Here is a 15,895-nt window from a genome sequence, read left to right as displayed (position 1 = left end):
CACCTTACAGTGCACAGCATTTGTTATTACAAAACCTTGATGCCCTTCGGGAACTCTAATGTATGCAGTGCCGTTAAAATGGAAATATTTCCTCAGAGTTCAGCTAATGTGCTCTTCAAAGCAACAAGTGCTTATGTTCATTACTGCTGGACAGAAGAGATTACTTGTTAATGACTGTCTATAACTCATGCTTGCTATGCTAATCTTGATCATAAACATGAAGGCAGTTAACACCATTGTTTACATAGCACTGATGAAATGGTAGCTCAAATGATAATTAAAAAATAAGACTGTGAAGCAGCACAAGCTTGTAACTGTTTTCTCCCTCTCTCTTTTACTGATTGTTATCTTTCAGCTATTTCTCACTGGTTCACACTAGATACTAGAGACCAAATTTTCCTATGTATGGACAGAGGAGCCGAGGGTGTGAGCCTTTATCAGGTTTTAAAAATCACATTAGCCAAACGTCTATCAGGAAAGACTCCAGAATAGCCAATTCTGCCTTGTGGCTGAACCTGGTGACAGTGGGAGACACCTTCCATCCTCTGCTTCTCAAGCTAGCTGAGAAACGCTAAAAGCAATTGCACAACCTGCGTGCTGCTCACTCTCTAGCATCACCTGAACCCAATGAACAGTGTTCATAATCCAAATATAATCTGACTATAAAGTTGAGGAACAATAAAATTGCTTATGTGTGTATATACATATATACTAAAAGCCTCCTTCTAGTGCATCTTTTTTTGTGTATATATGTATATATTCACACACATACAGACACAAAAAAGGATGCTCTAGGAGGGAGCTTTTATAAATCACTCTTCATGAAGATAACAGTGATGAGCAAGACACCACTGTCACAGTAGTACTAACATTATCAATATACACTGCACCAAAGGATGAGTGCTGTGTAACTGGAGAGTAACACAACACTGAACTGCCACCCGTATTTCTCAGCCCGGTAATGCTGCATCTCTGGTATTGTAGGTCTCCTCCTGCACTAATGTGATGCTGATGACCCTCACTTCACTCCTGCAGCCAGGAGGAAGGCAAAGTGTGAGTGGAACCCACTTTCTCATGCACTCATTTGCTCTGTAAGGTCCATGTGTGTAGCAGCAAAGGCTAGAGAAGTAGGGAAGAAGGGACACTTGTCTTTCCCCAAAGTTCATTGGGATTCAGAAAACCCCATTCCTCATCTAAAAATATTAAAAATGCCATCATGCTTTTTTGGTATTTTGTACCAAAACAGCCAAAAGATTATGAACCATCATTATGAATGGAACATGCACAATCATACTGAGAGCTAACAGCTTCAGCTCTCACCAATGCAAGTTGACAAGAGAGAGGCCCACAGGGAATCTGACACAGGTGAGCTCCTTGGTACTATCATGGGTTTCTGCAATCACCCGGCGCAAGTACCCAGAGCTCAGCACTGTCACTGCACATGGGTGCTGGCTGCAACCACAGAAACACAGACACTAGCAAACGGACACAAGATTGCATGCTAGCTTAGCTGTTTTGTGCAGAAAATGCTGTATGGGGCAGATACATTTCCCTTTCCCAACCCCCTGAATAATGCATGGGTAAGGTGTCTTTTTAAGAGCGAAAAGGAAAAGAAAGGGCAAAAGAAGAACTTCAACTTTACAATTTAAATACTGTAGATCAAGTGTTTACTAAGACTCTTTGGATGGAGAATGTTTTCATAACAGTACATTACTGATGTACATAAATTCATGATACAAACAAACAAGACTTGAAATTATTTTGACAAGTTATCACAGCATGATGGTGGAGGAGGTGGGAACAGGACTATTGCTTCTCTATTTGAAATGCAAGGTGCACCTTCTGCAGTAAATATGTTGCTATTAAAAATCTCCACATGCTCATTTTATCAACTCTGCAATTTTACTTTGGTAAGCCAAGAATATCAGGGGGTTGATTTTTCAAAAAGACCTTTGGTTGCTCAGCACTTCAAGGAGGGAAAAAAAAAAAAGCGTGAAAAAGGAGACTGGAACAGAGGAAGTCCTTGTTAGCTCTGGGTTTCAATTCAGACATCTCTGGCTCATGATTCAATCATGCTTTTTTTGCATAAGCTAGGAGAGACAAAAGCACAAGCTCTTCAAAAGCTTCACGTATCTTCACTGAATTTGTACGATTTAAAGAATCTGAATTTTTGCAACCATGAAGTTCTTCCCCTGGTTGAAAAAAATAAAGCAAAAAGAAAAAAAAAACAAGAAAAAAAAAAGGCAGGCCATGTTTCTTCATAAATTCCCCTTATCTTTCACAAATGCATTTATTTTTTTGAGCAGAGAAACTCATGTGCTTCTTTCAGAATTGCTTGCATGTCCTCATATTCTGCAAACTTGCAAGCATCCTCCAGCTTCAGCCACTGGAAAGCTTGGTGCTCCTCAGAGAGCTTGATTTCTGTGTTACAGTCCTTCACTTCTGCCAGCCAGTAAACGACAATCTTCGGTTTGCCATGGGCAGGATAGTGCAGTTCTTTCTTGTACCCCTCTATGAGGGTGAGCTGACTGGCCTGAAGACCAGCCTCCTCCTGTGTTTCCCGGAAGGCTGTCTGCAGGTCATCCTCTCCTGGGTCCACATGGCCTGTCAAGAAGGTGAAAAAGTAAACTGCTGAGAACAAAACTCAGATTTTGTTTCATTTATTTAACTAGGAAACACCGGGACACAGGGATGAGAGTATACTGTAGCCGATAAAGAATCAAACAGAAACTGGAGAAGTGAGATTGCTTTTCCAACTCTTATGTCTTGATTTGTCTTTGTCTTGAGGATTTTAAGATCGTTGTTTATCCCATCTTCTGAAACTCTCAGTGGCCTGTCAAGCACTAGACATCTTTTCTTCAAGTCCTCTTCCTGTCTTCTAAAGTCTGTAATGTCCCACCTTGAATTGTACTGAGGACCGAGTGCCTCTTAAGTGCCCTTCCTTTACCCCATTAGAGGGGTGACTGCTCATCTGAAAGGTTCTTAGACCTCACTCACGCCTTCCCTCCCACAGAAGCTTAAGGCTCAGTTCTGCAAAACTCTCACTCTTGCCCACAGCCCAGAAACAACAGGAGCAGGCACCAACAACAGTTAGGGATATTTTTATTTTTCTCCCATATTCCTCTCTGAAACACAGCAAGCCTAAAAGCCAGTCCTTTCACCAGCTGTGCAGTTCTTCTAAGACACATCATTTATTTTACGTTACTCAGAATGAGAGGTGCCATTACAAACAAAGGATAAATATAACACATCCCCAGCTGCTTATACTTTTGTTGAGAAATGTCAGATTTGGTTTTCTCATGCAAGCTCCAGACCAGAACATAAATAGAGCAAGCCAAGCAAGATTTCAAAAAAAGCAAAGCAGAAAAAGTTGGGAGGTTTCAAAAGGAAAAAAGCAAAAGTTTAAGCTTTGTTCTGCCCCTGGTGTCTCCCTGTTTTTCTATGTAGCTGGCTGCATATAGCCATAATTTCATCAGAGAAACGAATCTTTCCTCAGGGCTCAGGTATCCAAAGCCACCCTTTAGTACTAGAACTGGGATGAGAAGCTCATTTTGCTTTCCCAACAGGTCTTGCTCACTTCTTTCCTACCAGAAGCTCAAACACCTCTTGCAACATCTGAAATGTAAAATATGTTTCAATTTCAAACAGCAACCGTGCAGAAAACAGCATTAGATGTTCCATTTGATGTCTCAGATATTTGACATCAAATACACCGAGACTTTAAGTAAAAGTATTTCTGCCCCCACTCCCCTCGAAGTCTCAACAGTGCAGTCTCCTTTATGACAAAGTATGTATTTTCATAGCTGGGACTTACAGCTAATAGAAACAGAATCCACTTGGCCTTGTCAGCTGGACTACTTTTACAGTACCCACAGCAAATGCCCACAGAACATCCATGAAGAGTAAGTAGCCACTACGTTTTATGAAAGTCGTGATCTGTAGACACCAAATGTGCAAAGAGTTGAGGTAGCAATAACACTGAAGGGCTGAGATGTAGTTTCAACTCAAAGAATACTCGTGGAACCTCTTGTCCTCCAGCACACCAAAAGATAATCACCTCACCCTGCTGTTGACAACATCAGGTCTAAGATCAGTAAGTTTCCAACTTCGTGCAGTACAGTAGTCTATCTACTGTGTGGAAAAAGGGCTGCCGGCAGTACCTCACAGCTTCCAGATCCTCCCAGCCATTCGCACCAATGCAGTTCCAACATGCCGAGGAGAAAATGAACCCTGCACCCCCTTCCCATCAGCCTCCTCTAATGCAAAGTCACAGTTCTGGGAGCAAGAGATGAGGCTGATGAAGCTCATGTGGGGAGATCCAAGAAAGTCCAATTTAATCCCGTAAGTGTTGCAGCTGCTTAGGGAACTCTTAAAAACACCAGTGTACAGCTGCAGCTGTAAATTGCCTTCTGCACGTTCTGGGTTAGACTCTTACAACCTCTCATTCTGGCTCCTGCCACATTAAATCTATGTCTGCATCACATACAAGTTATGTTACTGCATCACACAACCTCAGGCTGCCTCTGAAAACCACTCATAAAACAGAATACATTCAGTGTAATAGCTCCCCTTCATTTACTGCTCCCAGTCTGTACCAAGCTACTATTGAAGACTGACATCACACTGTGCCTGATGATCTATAAATCTTAAACAATATGTAGAGGGAGGGGAGTCTTCCCCTCTATAATCTGTTCCAGTGAGCCCCCAGCTGGAGTTATGCATCCAGCTCTGGGACCCTGTGCACAGGAAAGACATGAACCTGTTCAGACAGGACCAGAGGAGGGCCACAAAACTGCTCAGAAGAATGGAACACCTCTCTATAAGGAGAGGCTGAGAAAGCTGGAGCTCTTCAGTCTGGAGAAGGCTCTGGGAACACCTTCTGTCAGCCATTCAGGCCTGACAGGGAGCTTCTAAGAACAATGGGGACAGGCTTTGGAACAGGACCTGTGCCAGCAGACAAAGAGCAAGGGTTTTACACTTACAATAGATGACATTCAGGTGAGCTACAAGGAGAGCACTGTTTACCATGACAATACTGAAACACTCCAACAGGTTGCCCAGACAGCTGAGAGATGCCCAGGACTCTGGAAACATTCCAGGTCAGCCTGCTCGGGGCTTGAAGACAATCTCACCTAGTGCAAGGAGGCCCTGCTCAGAGCTGGGCAGCTGGACCAGATGAACCTTTCAAGGCCCCTCCCACTTCAAACCATTCCACAATTCTATGATTTTTTTATGGTTTTTTTCCTTTCCCTACTGAAATGCCTACAAGTAACTTCAAGCACTTGTCCAGAATTGCTGTGCTCCCAGTGAACGTTTCCACATGGGTCTCTCCTCTTACAACAACCAATCATGTCCCAGCACGTATTTTTCAGCTACAAACTGTACTCCCTTAGGCTTTTGGTCAAGGGGACAAAGGGGCAGGTTTGGAAAGTTTTGTTCTTTCCCTTAATAGGACAGTACAGCTGATACTGTCACAAGTTTTTTTTCCAATTTGTGAATTCCTGGTTACAGGCTGCTCCTGCACTATGCTTTAAGAGCACTGCATTTTACAAAACAAGAGGTAGAAACTAGCCAAAATACATCTCAGGGATAAAAACTAGCATATAAGACCATGTACAAGGAACCTGAAATATTTCTGTGCAACACTTTTCCTGGTACCAGGGCTGCAGCTAGTATTACCAAACACTGGCTCTGCCACGTGTATTTACAGACAAGGTGTCCCTGCATGTCTTGAGGCACAGGTCTTGTTGTCTCCTCTGGCGCACCACTGATCAAGTAAGGATACCTTAGTTAAAGATGCCTGGTAACGTTAATTATCCTATAATTCCCTCTTGTCTCTGCTATATAGGTACATGCTCTTTACTAATGATCTCCTGAACATAAAGAAACTCCTGCATCTTCTAAGAAAGGTATTTTAAAATTAATCATCACCCACTTCACTTTGCCCTTTAATACTGAGCTGCAAAGCGTAACCCCTCTTTTACACAGAGGTCAGACAACACATTGGTAACAGTGATATCCACTGGAGGGTTAAACCCTGAGTAAGAAGGCAGAAATTTCCCTAGCTGCCTAATTTCAGTTGTCTGCCAGAAACATCAGATATCTGAGGAGCATGGTGTGTGACTCCCTCAACCCCAATCAGTCCTGCACAGTAGTTTATACAATCACAACTTGCATAGAATTTTGTCCACAAAACTCCCCACCCAGCTGCACAAACAGCACAATCAGACAAAACGCATTATGAGTGGCTACTTTCAACTGCAAGCTGGCCCTCAAAGCTGACCTTTGCAGCATTCAACCAAAGTTCAGTCTATAAGCTCACTCACTTGTACACAAACAACCTTGAAGTGTGTTACCAGAACAAACATCACCTTTGGGTGGGGTCCAGTGATGGGTCCCATAGGATGTCTGAAGGAGGAGGTATTCAATACCATCAGTGACCTTAGAAGATGGTGCTGACTGCAGCCTCCTGTAGACGATCAAGCCACAGGCCCTCACAGCCATGCCCTGCTGTTAACCGCACTGTGGAAGAGCACAGAGGATCAAGCAGGAACAACACAGAACTTGGAGCTCAAACAGACTCACTGTATCAAACAGTGAGCAAACATATCTCAGCATGCACTGAAAGTCATCCACCCCATCACAGTTACCACACAATTAAGCTGCGTCTTACTAACGATATCTGAATTGTAAAAATCTGAGTCATCTCCTTTTAAGACAAGGAAGCGGGAACCAATATAAAAGCTTTTCTTAAAAATAAAGTTATCAGAAGCATGAAATGTGACCTACATATAATTTCTCTGCTGCTGATATATTACAAACCACACTGCAGAAAGGAAAAAAAAAATGCTAAGGCAAAAGGAAAGCCACTAATTAGCATTCTGAAGCTTTTCCACCGCAAAAATCCAAGGGCCCTGTGCAAAGATAATACCTCAACATCATTGGAAGTAACAGAGAAATAACTCCCCAAGACAGATTCCCTGCAGCAGAGAACTCCACAGGGTGTCAGAGGCAGAGCTGAGGAAACAAATTACAAAGGACGGCCCCCTGCTGTCTGGGCTTGGCGTGACGCTGTTGCACAAAATCGCAAGCTTCTTGGCATATGTGTTAAGCATTAATCTGATGTAAATAGAAAGGAACACACCTCTTAAGTGACAAATACTGTGATCAATAAGCGACACAGCTGATCCTATACAGAAAAAGGGAGAAAACAATTTAGAAATCCATGTCGCAGTGATTCCCAGTTCCAGGCAAAGCTTTGCACTTTGACAGAACTGCACATTTCAATAAGTAATAAATGTACACATCATTTTTCCCTGGAATGCGCCGTGACATCTCCAGTTTCCAAACCGTAGCACGGAGTCCCTCGCCAACACCCAAAGCTCCAGGGCGGTGCTCAGCTCTCTCGGTTAACCCCCCTTTAACTGCCTCAATTAATCCCAATCAAACCAGACGCTCCAAAGAAAACCCCCGCTCCCTGGCATCCCCCCCCCCCCCCACCAGGCACCGCGGGGACCATTCCCGACTGCCGTGGTGTCAAGAGGCCGCCCAAGCCGGGAGACCAGCACCACCTCCCGAGCAGGCCTGGAAGCGGGAAAAGCGTGGTTACTATGGAGACGTGGCCTAGTCGGTGCCGCTGGGTGCCGCCGCGGATGGTGAGTGTCCGGGGGACTGCGGGCGGGGCGTGCCCGCCGTGAGGAGAAGGGGTCTGCTACGGCAAGGGAAGGGGGGGAGTTGTCCCGAGGCCACCGCCACCTTCTCCGGGTGGCGGGACAGCCCCGCAGCGTCCCTCAGCCCCGTCCCTGGCGGACCCCGAGCTGGCTGCAGGGCCGCTCCCTCCTTCAGGCCCTGCCCCGCTGTGGTGTGTGCGGGAGGGGAGGGCAGGACGGCGTGAACAGGGCAGGGGAGAATGGGAGGAGAGCCTGCACGCAGGGAGGGGCAGCGGTGAGGGGCTGCTACCGGAGGGGGTTGGCAGCTGGCACGGTGTCCCTGCCTCAGTCCTACACCCCTTCTTTTTATGAGGTTCAACCAGGCTCAGTGCTGAGTCCTCCACTTGGGCTACAACAACCCCATGCAACGCTCCAGGCTTGGGGAAGAGCAGATGGAAACTGCTCATGGGAAAGGAGCTGGGGGTGCTGACTGACAGAGCTGAACATGAGCAGCTTGTGCCCAGGCAGCCAAGAAGCCAAAAGGATCCTGGTCTGTACCAGCAATAGTGTGGCAGCAGGGCCAGGGCAGTGATCATCCCCCTGCACTGGGCACTGGTGAGGCTGCACCTCGAATCCTGTGTTCAGTTCTGGGCCCCTCGCTACAAGAGAGACATTGAGATGCTGGAATGGGGCCAGAGAAAAGCAACAGAGCTGGTGCAGGGTCTGGAGCACAAATGTGATGGGGAACGGCTGAGGGACCTGGGGATGTTTAGTCTGGAGAAGAGGAGGCTCAGGGCGGACCTTGTTGCTCCCTACAGCTGCATGAAAGGAGGTTGTAGTGAAGTGAGGTCGGTCTCTTCTTCCATGTACAAGAGACAGGGCAAGAGGAAACAGCCTCAAGCTGTGCCAGGAGAGGTTTATATTGCATATTGGGAACAATTTCTTCACAGAGAGGGTGGTCAGGCACAGGCTGCCCAGGGTGGAATCACCATCCCTGAAAGTGTTCAGAAACCATGTAGACAAGGCCCTCAGTGACATGGTTTAGTGGTGGCCTTTGCAGTTCTGGAGTAGAGGTTGGAGTTGATCTTAAAAGTCGTTTCCAACCTTGTTGATTCTATGAGCCTTCCAGTGATGAATCTATAAAATTCCTCAGTCTGGGGCTAAATTCAGTGAGGGAAACTATAAATGCCTATGGGGCTAAATTCAGTAACCATGCACCCCCTCAGTCATACAGTGTAATTCCAGATGCATTGCAGTTTATTTTGATAAAATTATAAAATAAATTTTGAAAACCATTTGGTAAACCTTACGTAGTCGGGAGAAGCTTGGGCACAATTTTCAAATAATCAGCATCCCAATATAACTCAGATTATTTTCTTGGCATGTGGCTGAATATTAGACACTTCCCATTCCCATGCAGCTGTTGTTTTAAGCAGTTGTCAGGGATCAGCTGTAGGATGGATACTCTTCTGCTGAGGTCACCAGGCATAGTTAGAATGAAGGGGTGAATATAAAAAATAACAGTATCTTGCCATTTGAAAAAAAAAACTGTCGGAAAACAAAAAAAACTCCCAGCATTCAGCTGTTGTTTTTAAGCCTGATTCAGAAAGCAATGAAATGAACTGTAGTTTTAGTAACCAACTCTGTGCTGGTATATCAGTAGAAAAGGAAGTAGGAGTGTTGCTGCAGGGAGAAGACCATCATCATGGTCCATCTGCAAAATAGCTGTCATTTGACATTAAAATTATTCCCTCCTCTCCATTTGCTTTTAGCTGTCCTGAAACTAAGTGGTTACCTGGTGTGAGTGTTCAGCTTTGTTCCTTCAAAACAGGCTGCTACAACATTCGTTCCATTGAGCAACACAATGTTTAATGCCATGTTGTGTACGTGCCCTGGGAGTTTTGAAGTGCAATCATATGGTCTTAGAAAGGGATCTGCTGCAGTGTCAAACACTGATTCATAGGTCCCTACCTATGAATACCCTAATTTCCAAGGAATGAGGCCAGAATGATTAAAGGTAAAACATTTTGTTTGGTGCTCTGGAAAAGCAAATTATCTGTTCACTTCTGGAGGGCTAAGTCACATTTGGCTTTGGATCACAGTTAATAAAGAGTGTAATGGCCAGATGAATAAGAAGGTGGATGACTGGTGATGTGAGTTAATATGTCTCCCTTTTCTCTTGTATGATTGCTGGATCTGTTTTTTTTTTCTGGGCTTCTGCTTCTGTACTTAAAAAACTGTCAAACACTGGCACGGATGGATCCTGTACAGAAGGCTTGTTTGGGTTAATGTGGTTACAAGTAATGGGTACAATACACTGCTATATTAGTTGTGGTCAGGAGAGGAAACATATCTATCTGCTACATGTGTTTACAAGTTTTTTAAGTTCTTAACTTTTGCTTTTATAAGGTACTTGTAAAGCAAAGTGATTTACACAATAAGAAGTGACAGACAGGAAAACAAGGTGCTGTTTAGGTTTTGTACTCTTAATTAACAATCACTATGTTTATCAAATGCCTTTGAAAATTGTGCCTAATAAAATTATTTAATGATCAGACCGAAGTTTATGATTCAGAACGTTTATCTTAGATTATTTGAAGGATTAAATGTATAGTTGCATCAGTTTGCAGTTGTAGGAGTGCCACACACAATTTCTTTACTTTGCCATGACTTAATTTCCCCAGTTTAAAATACAGATATAGTTATACTTGTGTTTTGTCTTGGCTGTGACACTCAGGAATATCAGTGGAAGTCAATTAAAATTGTCAGGTAAATATGCATGAGCTACAGTGGGACAACAGGGCATGGGAGCATCAACACTGCTCTGAGATCTTCAATATATCAGATGTTAATAAGGATCAAGATAGAGTGGTCTAAGGCTGCTTTATTCTTATAATAGTCTACATAGGGATGTTACATGATACGTTTTATTCACAGTGACTGAGCTTCACTGAGTATCTTTGAAGTCCTTTTCTCCACTTTAAAAAATACATTGGGAATGAAAAGATCTGTGTAAGAGCTAATTAACAATTAAAAGCATTTTAAAACGGATGATCAGCTCATAGAGCTTAATTTTGTGGTAAGTTAATTTCCTTCAGAATACAGAAAATGGAACCACTTGTTTCTACTGTTTACAACTGACTTCTTTTTTTCCCCACCTTTATGACTTTTAAAAAGCCTGAAAGTACTGAAACAGAGGAGGAGTTCTCTGATGACAAATTGCAATCTTATTTTGTGCTTTTGGTCCCTTAATAAAATTCTAATGCTTTCCTACAATAAGTACTTATCTGTTACCAGCACTTGGCAGGCTTTTAAAATCGTTGTGAAAATTACTTGCTTAAGTAGTAAGTTGTAGAGAACCCAGATTTGCCACATAAAGATGACTGGTCCCTTGTTCAGACATGTTCCAGCAGTAAGGTATATCACCATTAACTGTTCCTCTGTCACTGCTAGTTTGTGTGTAAGTAAGTAAAGATGCTCTGGACTCTGTTGACTTCACAGTTTCACTGATTAGCTTCAGTATCTTTTTCATCAGTGGCAAAGCAGGTCCCTTGTGTGAGAAAGTGATGAAAACTTCAAAGTGATGTTGAGTCTTTCTGCCAGCTAAAATGAGAAAGGCAACCACTGAACAGCAAAGAATTACAAGCGATGTCATAATAAAGATTCAGTAACCTTACAGTTGAGATTGATTGACCTTGTAACTGGGTGCCCATGAAGAATTATACCTCCACAGTGACTCACTTTTTTCCCAAAATATGTTATATCCAACTATTTTAAGAAGTCTTAGGCTTTTGTCTCAATCCTGTTTTCAATAAAGGATTATATTTTCCCCATAGCTCTGCAGGGGACAAAACCTGGGTTTTGATATGAAACTACCACACTGAAGAATGTCATATTTTTCTGCCCTAGAACACTATGTTCTCTTAAGTGAACAAACAAAATTAGTTCCTGGCAATAACCGAAGGAATGCTTGGCTGTTATTGTAAAAAAAGTAAAGTCTTCCCTTTTTTTGCCAGAAGATGGCATTATCATTAACAGTTTAAGATTCCTGAAAATCTACCAATGCTCCTCTCGTTTCTTTACAAAGCCAATCTATTTTAAAGAATTATGTATCTGTTTTAGAAATTCCATAGTGCTGAATGAATTAGAAGTATTCTTCTAATAAGTAGAAAGGCACTCCTTTCTTTTAGAGTATCACCAGTTAAAAAGCCAGAAGGGTTTCACTGACAACTGCAATTTTCCCTGGATGTTCTCATGTATGCACCACACCAATTTTTTTAGAAAATTGTCTTCTCTTGAGTTTTAAAGTAATCAGAAGTTCTGAAACCCATCACCATGATGACTGCTTAAACTCTTGAATCCATGGTTGATTAGTTTGTTATTCCTTTGTTAGTCAATGTTTGGTTTCCCTAGGTTGAAAACACTTAGATCCAGCAAGATTTACCATATCTGGGGGAGAAGAAGTACTAACATTACTTCCCAGGCCAGCTGTCATTAAGAAGCCATTTAACTGCTTTCAGAAGGCACAGAGCCTTAGCTAGTAAGCCTTGCAGAGCTGCTTACAAGTCTCAGTGCTAATCTTCTGGCATGTTCTTCAGTACCTATATTGTTCACAATCCTTATTCCAGAAAATGGAGACTTGTCTGTACAGCCATGTCTAACTATATAAATGCATTTTTTTGCTTAATTTTTAATTGGAATCTTGACCTTAACATTCTTAGTTCTTTCCCCTTGTCTGCTGCTCTTGTTTTGTAAAATGCCTCAGTTTCTTAACTTTTTATTCTCTATATTCTCTCCTGTGCTCAACATTATAATTTAAACAAATATTAATAATAAATTGATTCTTGCGCTGGTCTTTGGCCTCTGTATTTAGCTTATGCATATCTAAAGATGTAGGTATAATCTAGGATACAGAGTGAGATTAGACAAAAAAAAAATCAAAAGAAATTTGATAGATTGTGTTCATCTTCATCAGATTCTCAGAGAGTGCTGTCTTGGCATTTTGTTCTAGCTGCTCCTTCTGTCAAACAAAGTAAGTTTCCCATGGCAATGCATACATCAGTTACAGAGGACCTGCAGTGTATTTACATTTTAAGCACCTTATGCAAGATAGGCTTTTTTTTCAAAAACATAATCTTTGAAATGAAGTCTGAAGTTCTTGTAGAATTTTGTGTTAGAGAAGTTGGTAAATTGTGAATGCTTGTGAAAACCCTTGCACATGTGTTCTTTGAGTTTCCTGTCGTCTCAATTCTGATTTCCCTCTTGAGGATCTAACAGTCTCAGCAGTGGCTCTGACTTTATCTCAAGATTCATAATTGCATTACATACGCGTTAAATAAGTCTGCCTACATACCAATATTTTGGTCTTAAAGCTTGTACTGCTGAAACTCATAATTTTATTATAGCTACCTCCAGCTTAGACTCTAGCTTCTAAGTCATTTTAGATGTCCTCTACTGCATCTTTTAGCCTGTGTAATATCTTACATGATGGGCACCTTAAAATAATCTTTATTGGTATTACTATTATTTCAACATAATGTGTTAATTAATGATTTTGAATCAAATTCTTGGGTGATGTTTGGTACCAACTTTTTTAATATTGTAGAGATACTTGAAAAATCCTGCCAAAGAACTTACCCTGAATGATGGAGGTGGGGGGGGAGGGGGGGAATTAGTCTTAAATAAGTTGGTTTTCTTGAATGTTATTGTAACCGCCAAACATAAGGAAGAGCTGTATTTGTGAAGGACCTAGAATGAGCAAAGATATAAAAAGGAAGTGGGCAACAGATACTTGAAGTGCTATCATTTTTCCATTTTATGGAACAAGTAAAAATATCTGCAGATATTAATCCATCTGGATACAGACAGCTGCACAATGCCTTGGTAGGGAGATATGAGTGAAGGAGTTGAGGGGTTTTTGGCATACCTTTCAGTGATGCATGTTGGGTTTTTTGGGTTTCCCAAGAATGCAAGTATGGCGTTCCGATAGCATATGTAGATTTAGAGAAATTCTGTCTTTCAGATTTTGCAGATTGTTTTGGGTATTTGATCAAGGGCACTCAGAAATGCTCACAAGATTCATGACTGAAGAGAAAGTATGCGACAAAACTACAACTTTGCTGTATTTCATCTATAAGATGAATGCTCTTAATTATTCAGCTTGAGGTGAGGACAAAAGCAATTTCTTCTGCTTTGGTTCATTAACCAGGCATAGCTGAACCACATTAGACCACATGCCCTGATATTAAATTGAGTGTCTAAAATTAGGCATTTTACATTCTGTAGCTTGAGGACAGGGTTTCAGTAGCTGTGGCATTCATCAAGTAGACATCAGGCGTGTAGGAGCTCTGCAGCAGTAAGTAACACTGCATTGTGCAGTTTTTACATGTTGTCTATTGTCTGTAACTTAAAAATATAATTTCACAGATAAACTATGTTTCATGTTTCATTTATTGTTGTTATTATGGAGTGTTTGGCAGTCTAGTGTATTGTACACTTGGAGTTAACAGGCTTCCAGCCTAATTGCAGGTAATGGCATCAGAAAATGTGTACTTTCTTCATGAATAACTTTGACAGATGTGATGCTTTATATGATTCTAAAACTTACTCTGTTTGATTTCTTGTAGGTGTTAGCTTGAAGATGGCATCATGCCTTTATGAATGCCTTTGTGAGGCAGAACTTGAAAAATACTATCCCCATTTTGCTGCCTTTGGCCTTCAGAAGATTGATGAGCTTGCCAAAGTTACCATGAAAGATTATACCAAACTGGGGGTTCATGACATGAATGATCGCAAACGACTCTTTCAGCTCATTAGAATAATCAAAATTATGCAAGAGGAAGACATTTCAAACTTAAGCAAGGAAGATTTTCAACCAAGTGGCCTTTTCATTCATCCTCAGGTGACGAGATCCGGTCCCCGTAGACAGTTGCATTTTGAGTCCTTCTTTGAAGAAGATGATGGAACGGTTAAAGACTCCAAATCTGAACAATATGGTTTATCTGATTTTGGTGCCAATGAAGAGAACAGTGTAGGGGAAATGTTGGGACACATTCAACCACATGATTCAGAGCTCATCAGGTTAACTAGAAGAGATCTAAATACTCCTGGAACATGCACAAAAAAAGACCTGAGCTGTCCAACAGTTTCTGGTGATATTGCTCCGCTCCTGGGGGATTCTGAAGCTCCTATTGTACAAAGAATAACTCATATTTCAGGGTATAATTATGGGCTACCTCATTCCTATATCAGGTAATAATTAGTTGCCTTTATTTTGCTATTTTTCAAGTTGGTCATAATTAATTCTTTCTTCCTAGTGGAGGAGAATCTGTCTTCATAACCTCCAAATGAGCAATTCTACCACTACAGAGCAATGCAGAATTCTATACTGAAGAGAGATATTAGTAAGCACTTGGGACTCTCCAAGTCTGGTAGAAGTAATCACCTGAATTTCACCAGCTGCTGCTCACCAAGGTTTTCTAAGAATAGTCTTTATTGTCTTTCAGGATATAAGGCTTTGTTTTCATGGTGGTTTTGCCAGTCTTTCTTACTCTTTATCTTTCCATGAGACTATAGTGAAAAACATTGTTTTTCCAAAATATGGCATTGTCTGTTGATAAGCTTTTCAAGTTTTTCCGTGTGAAAAGGATAACTTTTGTGATGGCTTTCTTCATAAAAAATTTGTAAGCTGGAGCTTTAAAAAGAAACAGAATGAATATACCTGTTATAGGATATAGATATGGTGGTGAGAGGCAGCTGCTCCCCAACCACATGATCTGTAACTTCCATACTTCTACCAGCATATGGTAACAGAAGGGCTATAGTTATCTTGAACCATGGGTAAATCTACCCTGCAAAATATTTTAAGGCACAAAATATGTTTTTCCTGCCTCAGCAGCAGAGCACATACCCCTCTGCACACATACTACCAGCATTTAGCACCTTGCAGTGCAGTTGTGGCACTTCTGTTTAAAAATGCAATGAGGAGGGGCACCTGTATGAAGATGGGACTTGGTCTGAGAAGGCTGTGGGGAAAGACCTGGTATATGGGAGAACCCATGGAGTCAGGGTGTCAGTTACAACTCCCATTAAGCATGCATGTAGCCTAGAGGAACAGATGCTGTTGCCACAGTGGAAAAGTACTATGGTGACATAGTAGTTAGAGAATTTAAACTGGGAAATGCAAGGCAGAGGTTTATAACTCCCTTTTGCTGGAAAAAAGTCATTCCCACCTTCCAGAGAAGCAC

The 15,895-nt window shown here is 41.9% G+C and overlaps 2 protein-coding genes across 2 annotated transcripts in view; one reads left to right on the top strand and one right to left on the bottom strand.

Moving 5' to 3' along the window:
- Positions 1-1,650: 1,650 nt before the first annotated feature.
- On the bottom strand, positions 1,651-7,210 carry NUDT2 (nudix hydrolase 2). Its single transcript, XM_057413649.1, has 3 exons — positions 7,145-7,210; positions 6,372-6,522; positions 1,651-2,604 (listed from the first exon to the last, which is right to left on the bottom strand). Exons 2-3 carry the CDS (start codon positions 6,502-6,504, stop codon positions 2,291-2,293), a joined length of 447 nt encoding a protein of 148 aa, XP_057269632.1. The 5' UTR covers positions 6,505-6,522; positions 7,145-7,210; the 3' UTR covers positions 1,651-2,290.
- Positions 7,211-7,580: 370 nt separating this feature from the next.
- Positions 7,581-15,895, top strand: part of KIF24 (kinesin family member 24) — a 31,478-nt gene continuing 23,163 nt past the window's right edge. The window contains exons 1-2 of the mRNA XM_057413640.1: positions 7,581-7,655; positions 14,276-14,900. Of these exons, the coding sequence (XP_057269623.1) occupies positions 14,290-14,900 (611 nt within the window). The 5' untranslated portion in view covers positions 7,581-7,655; positions 14,276-14,289. The remainder of the gene's footprint in view (positions 7,656-14,275; positions 14,901-15,895) is intronic.

This window comes from Pezoporus wallicus, unplaced genomic scaffold, assembly GCF_028554395.1.
Source record: "Pezoporus wallicus isolate ANWC-B61680 ecotype Strahan unplaced genomic scaffold, APGP_CSIRO_Pwel_v1 contig_8776, whole genome shotgun sequence".
Taxonomy (NCBI): Eukaryota; Metazoa; Chordata; class Aves; order Psittaciformes; family Psittacidae; genus Pezoporus; species Pezoporus wallicus.
This window is presented reverse-complemented; position numbering and strand designations above follow the sequence as displayed.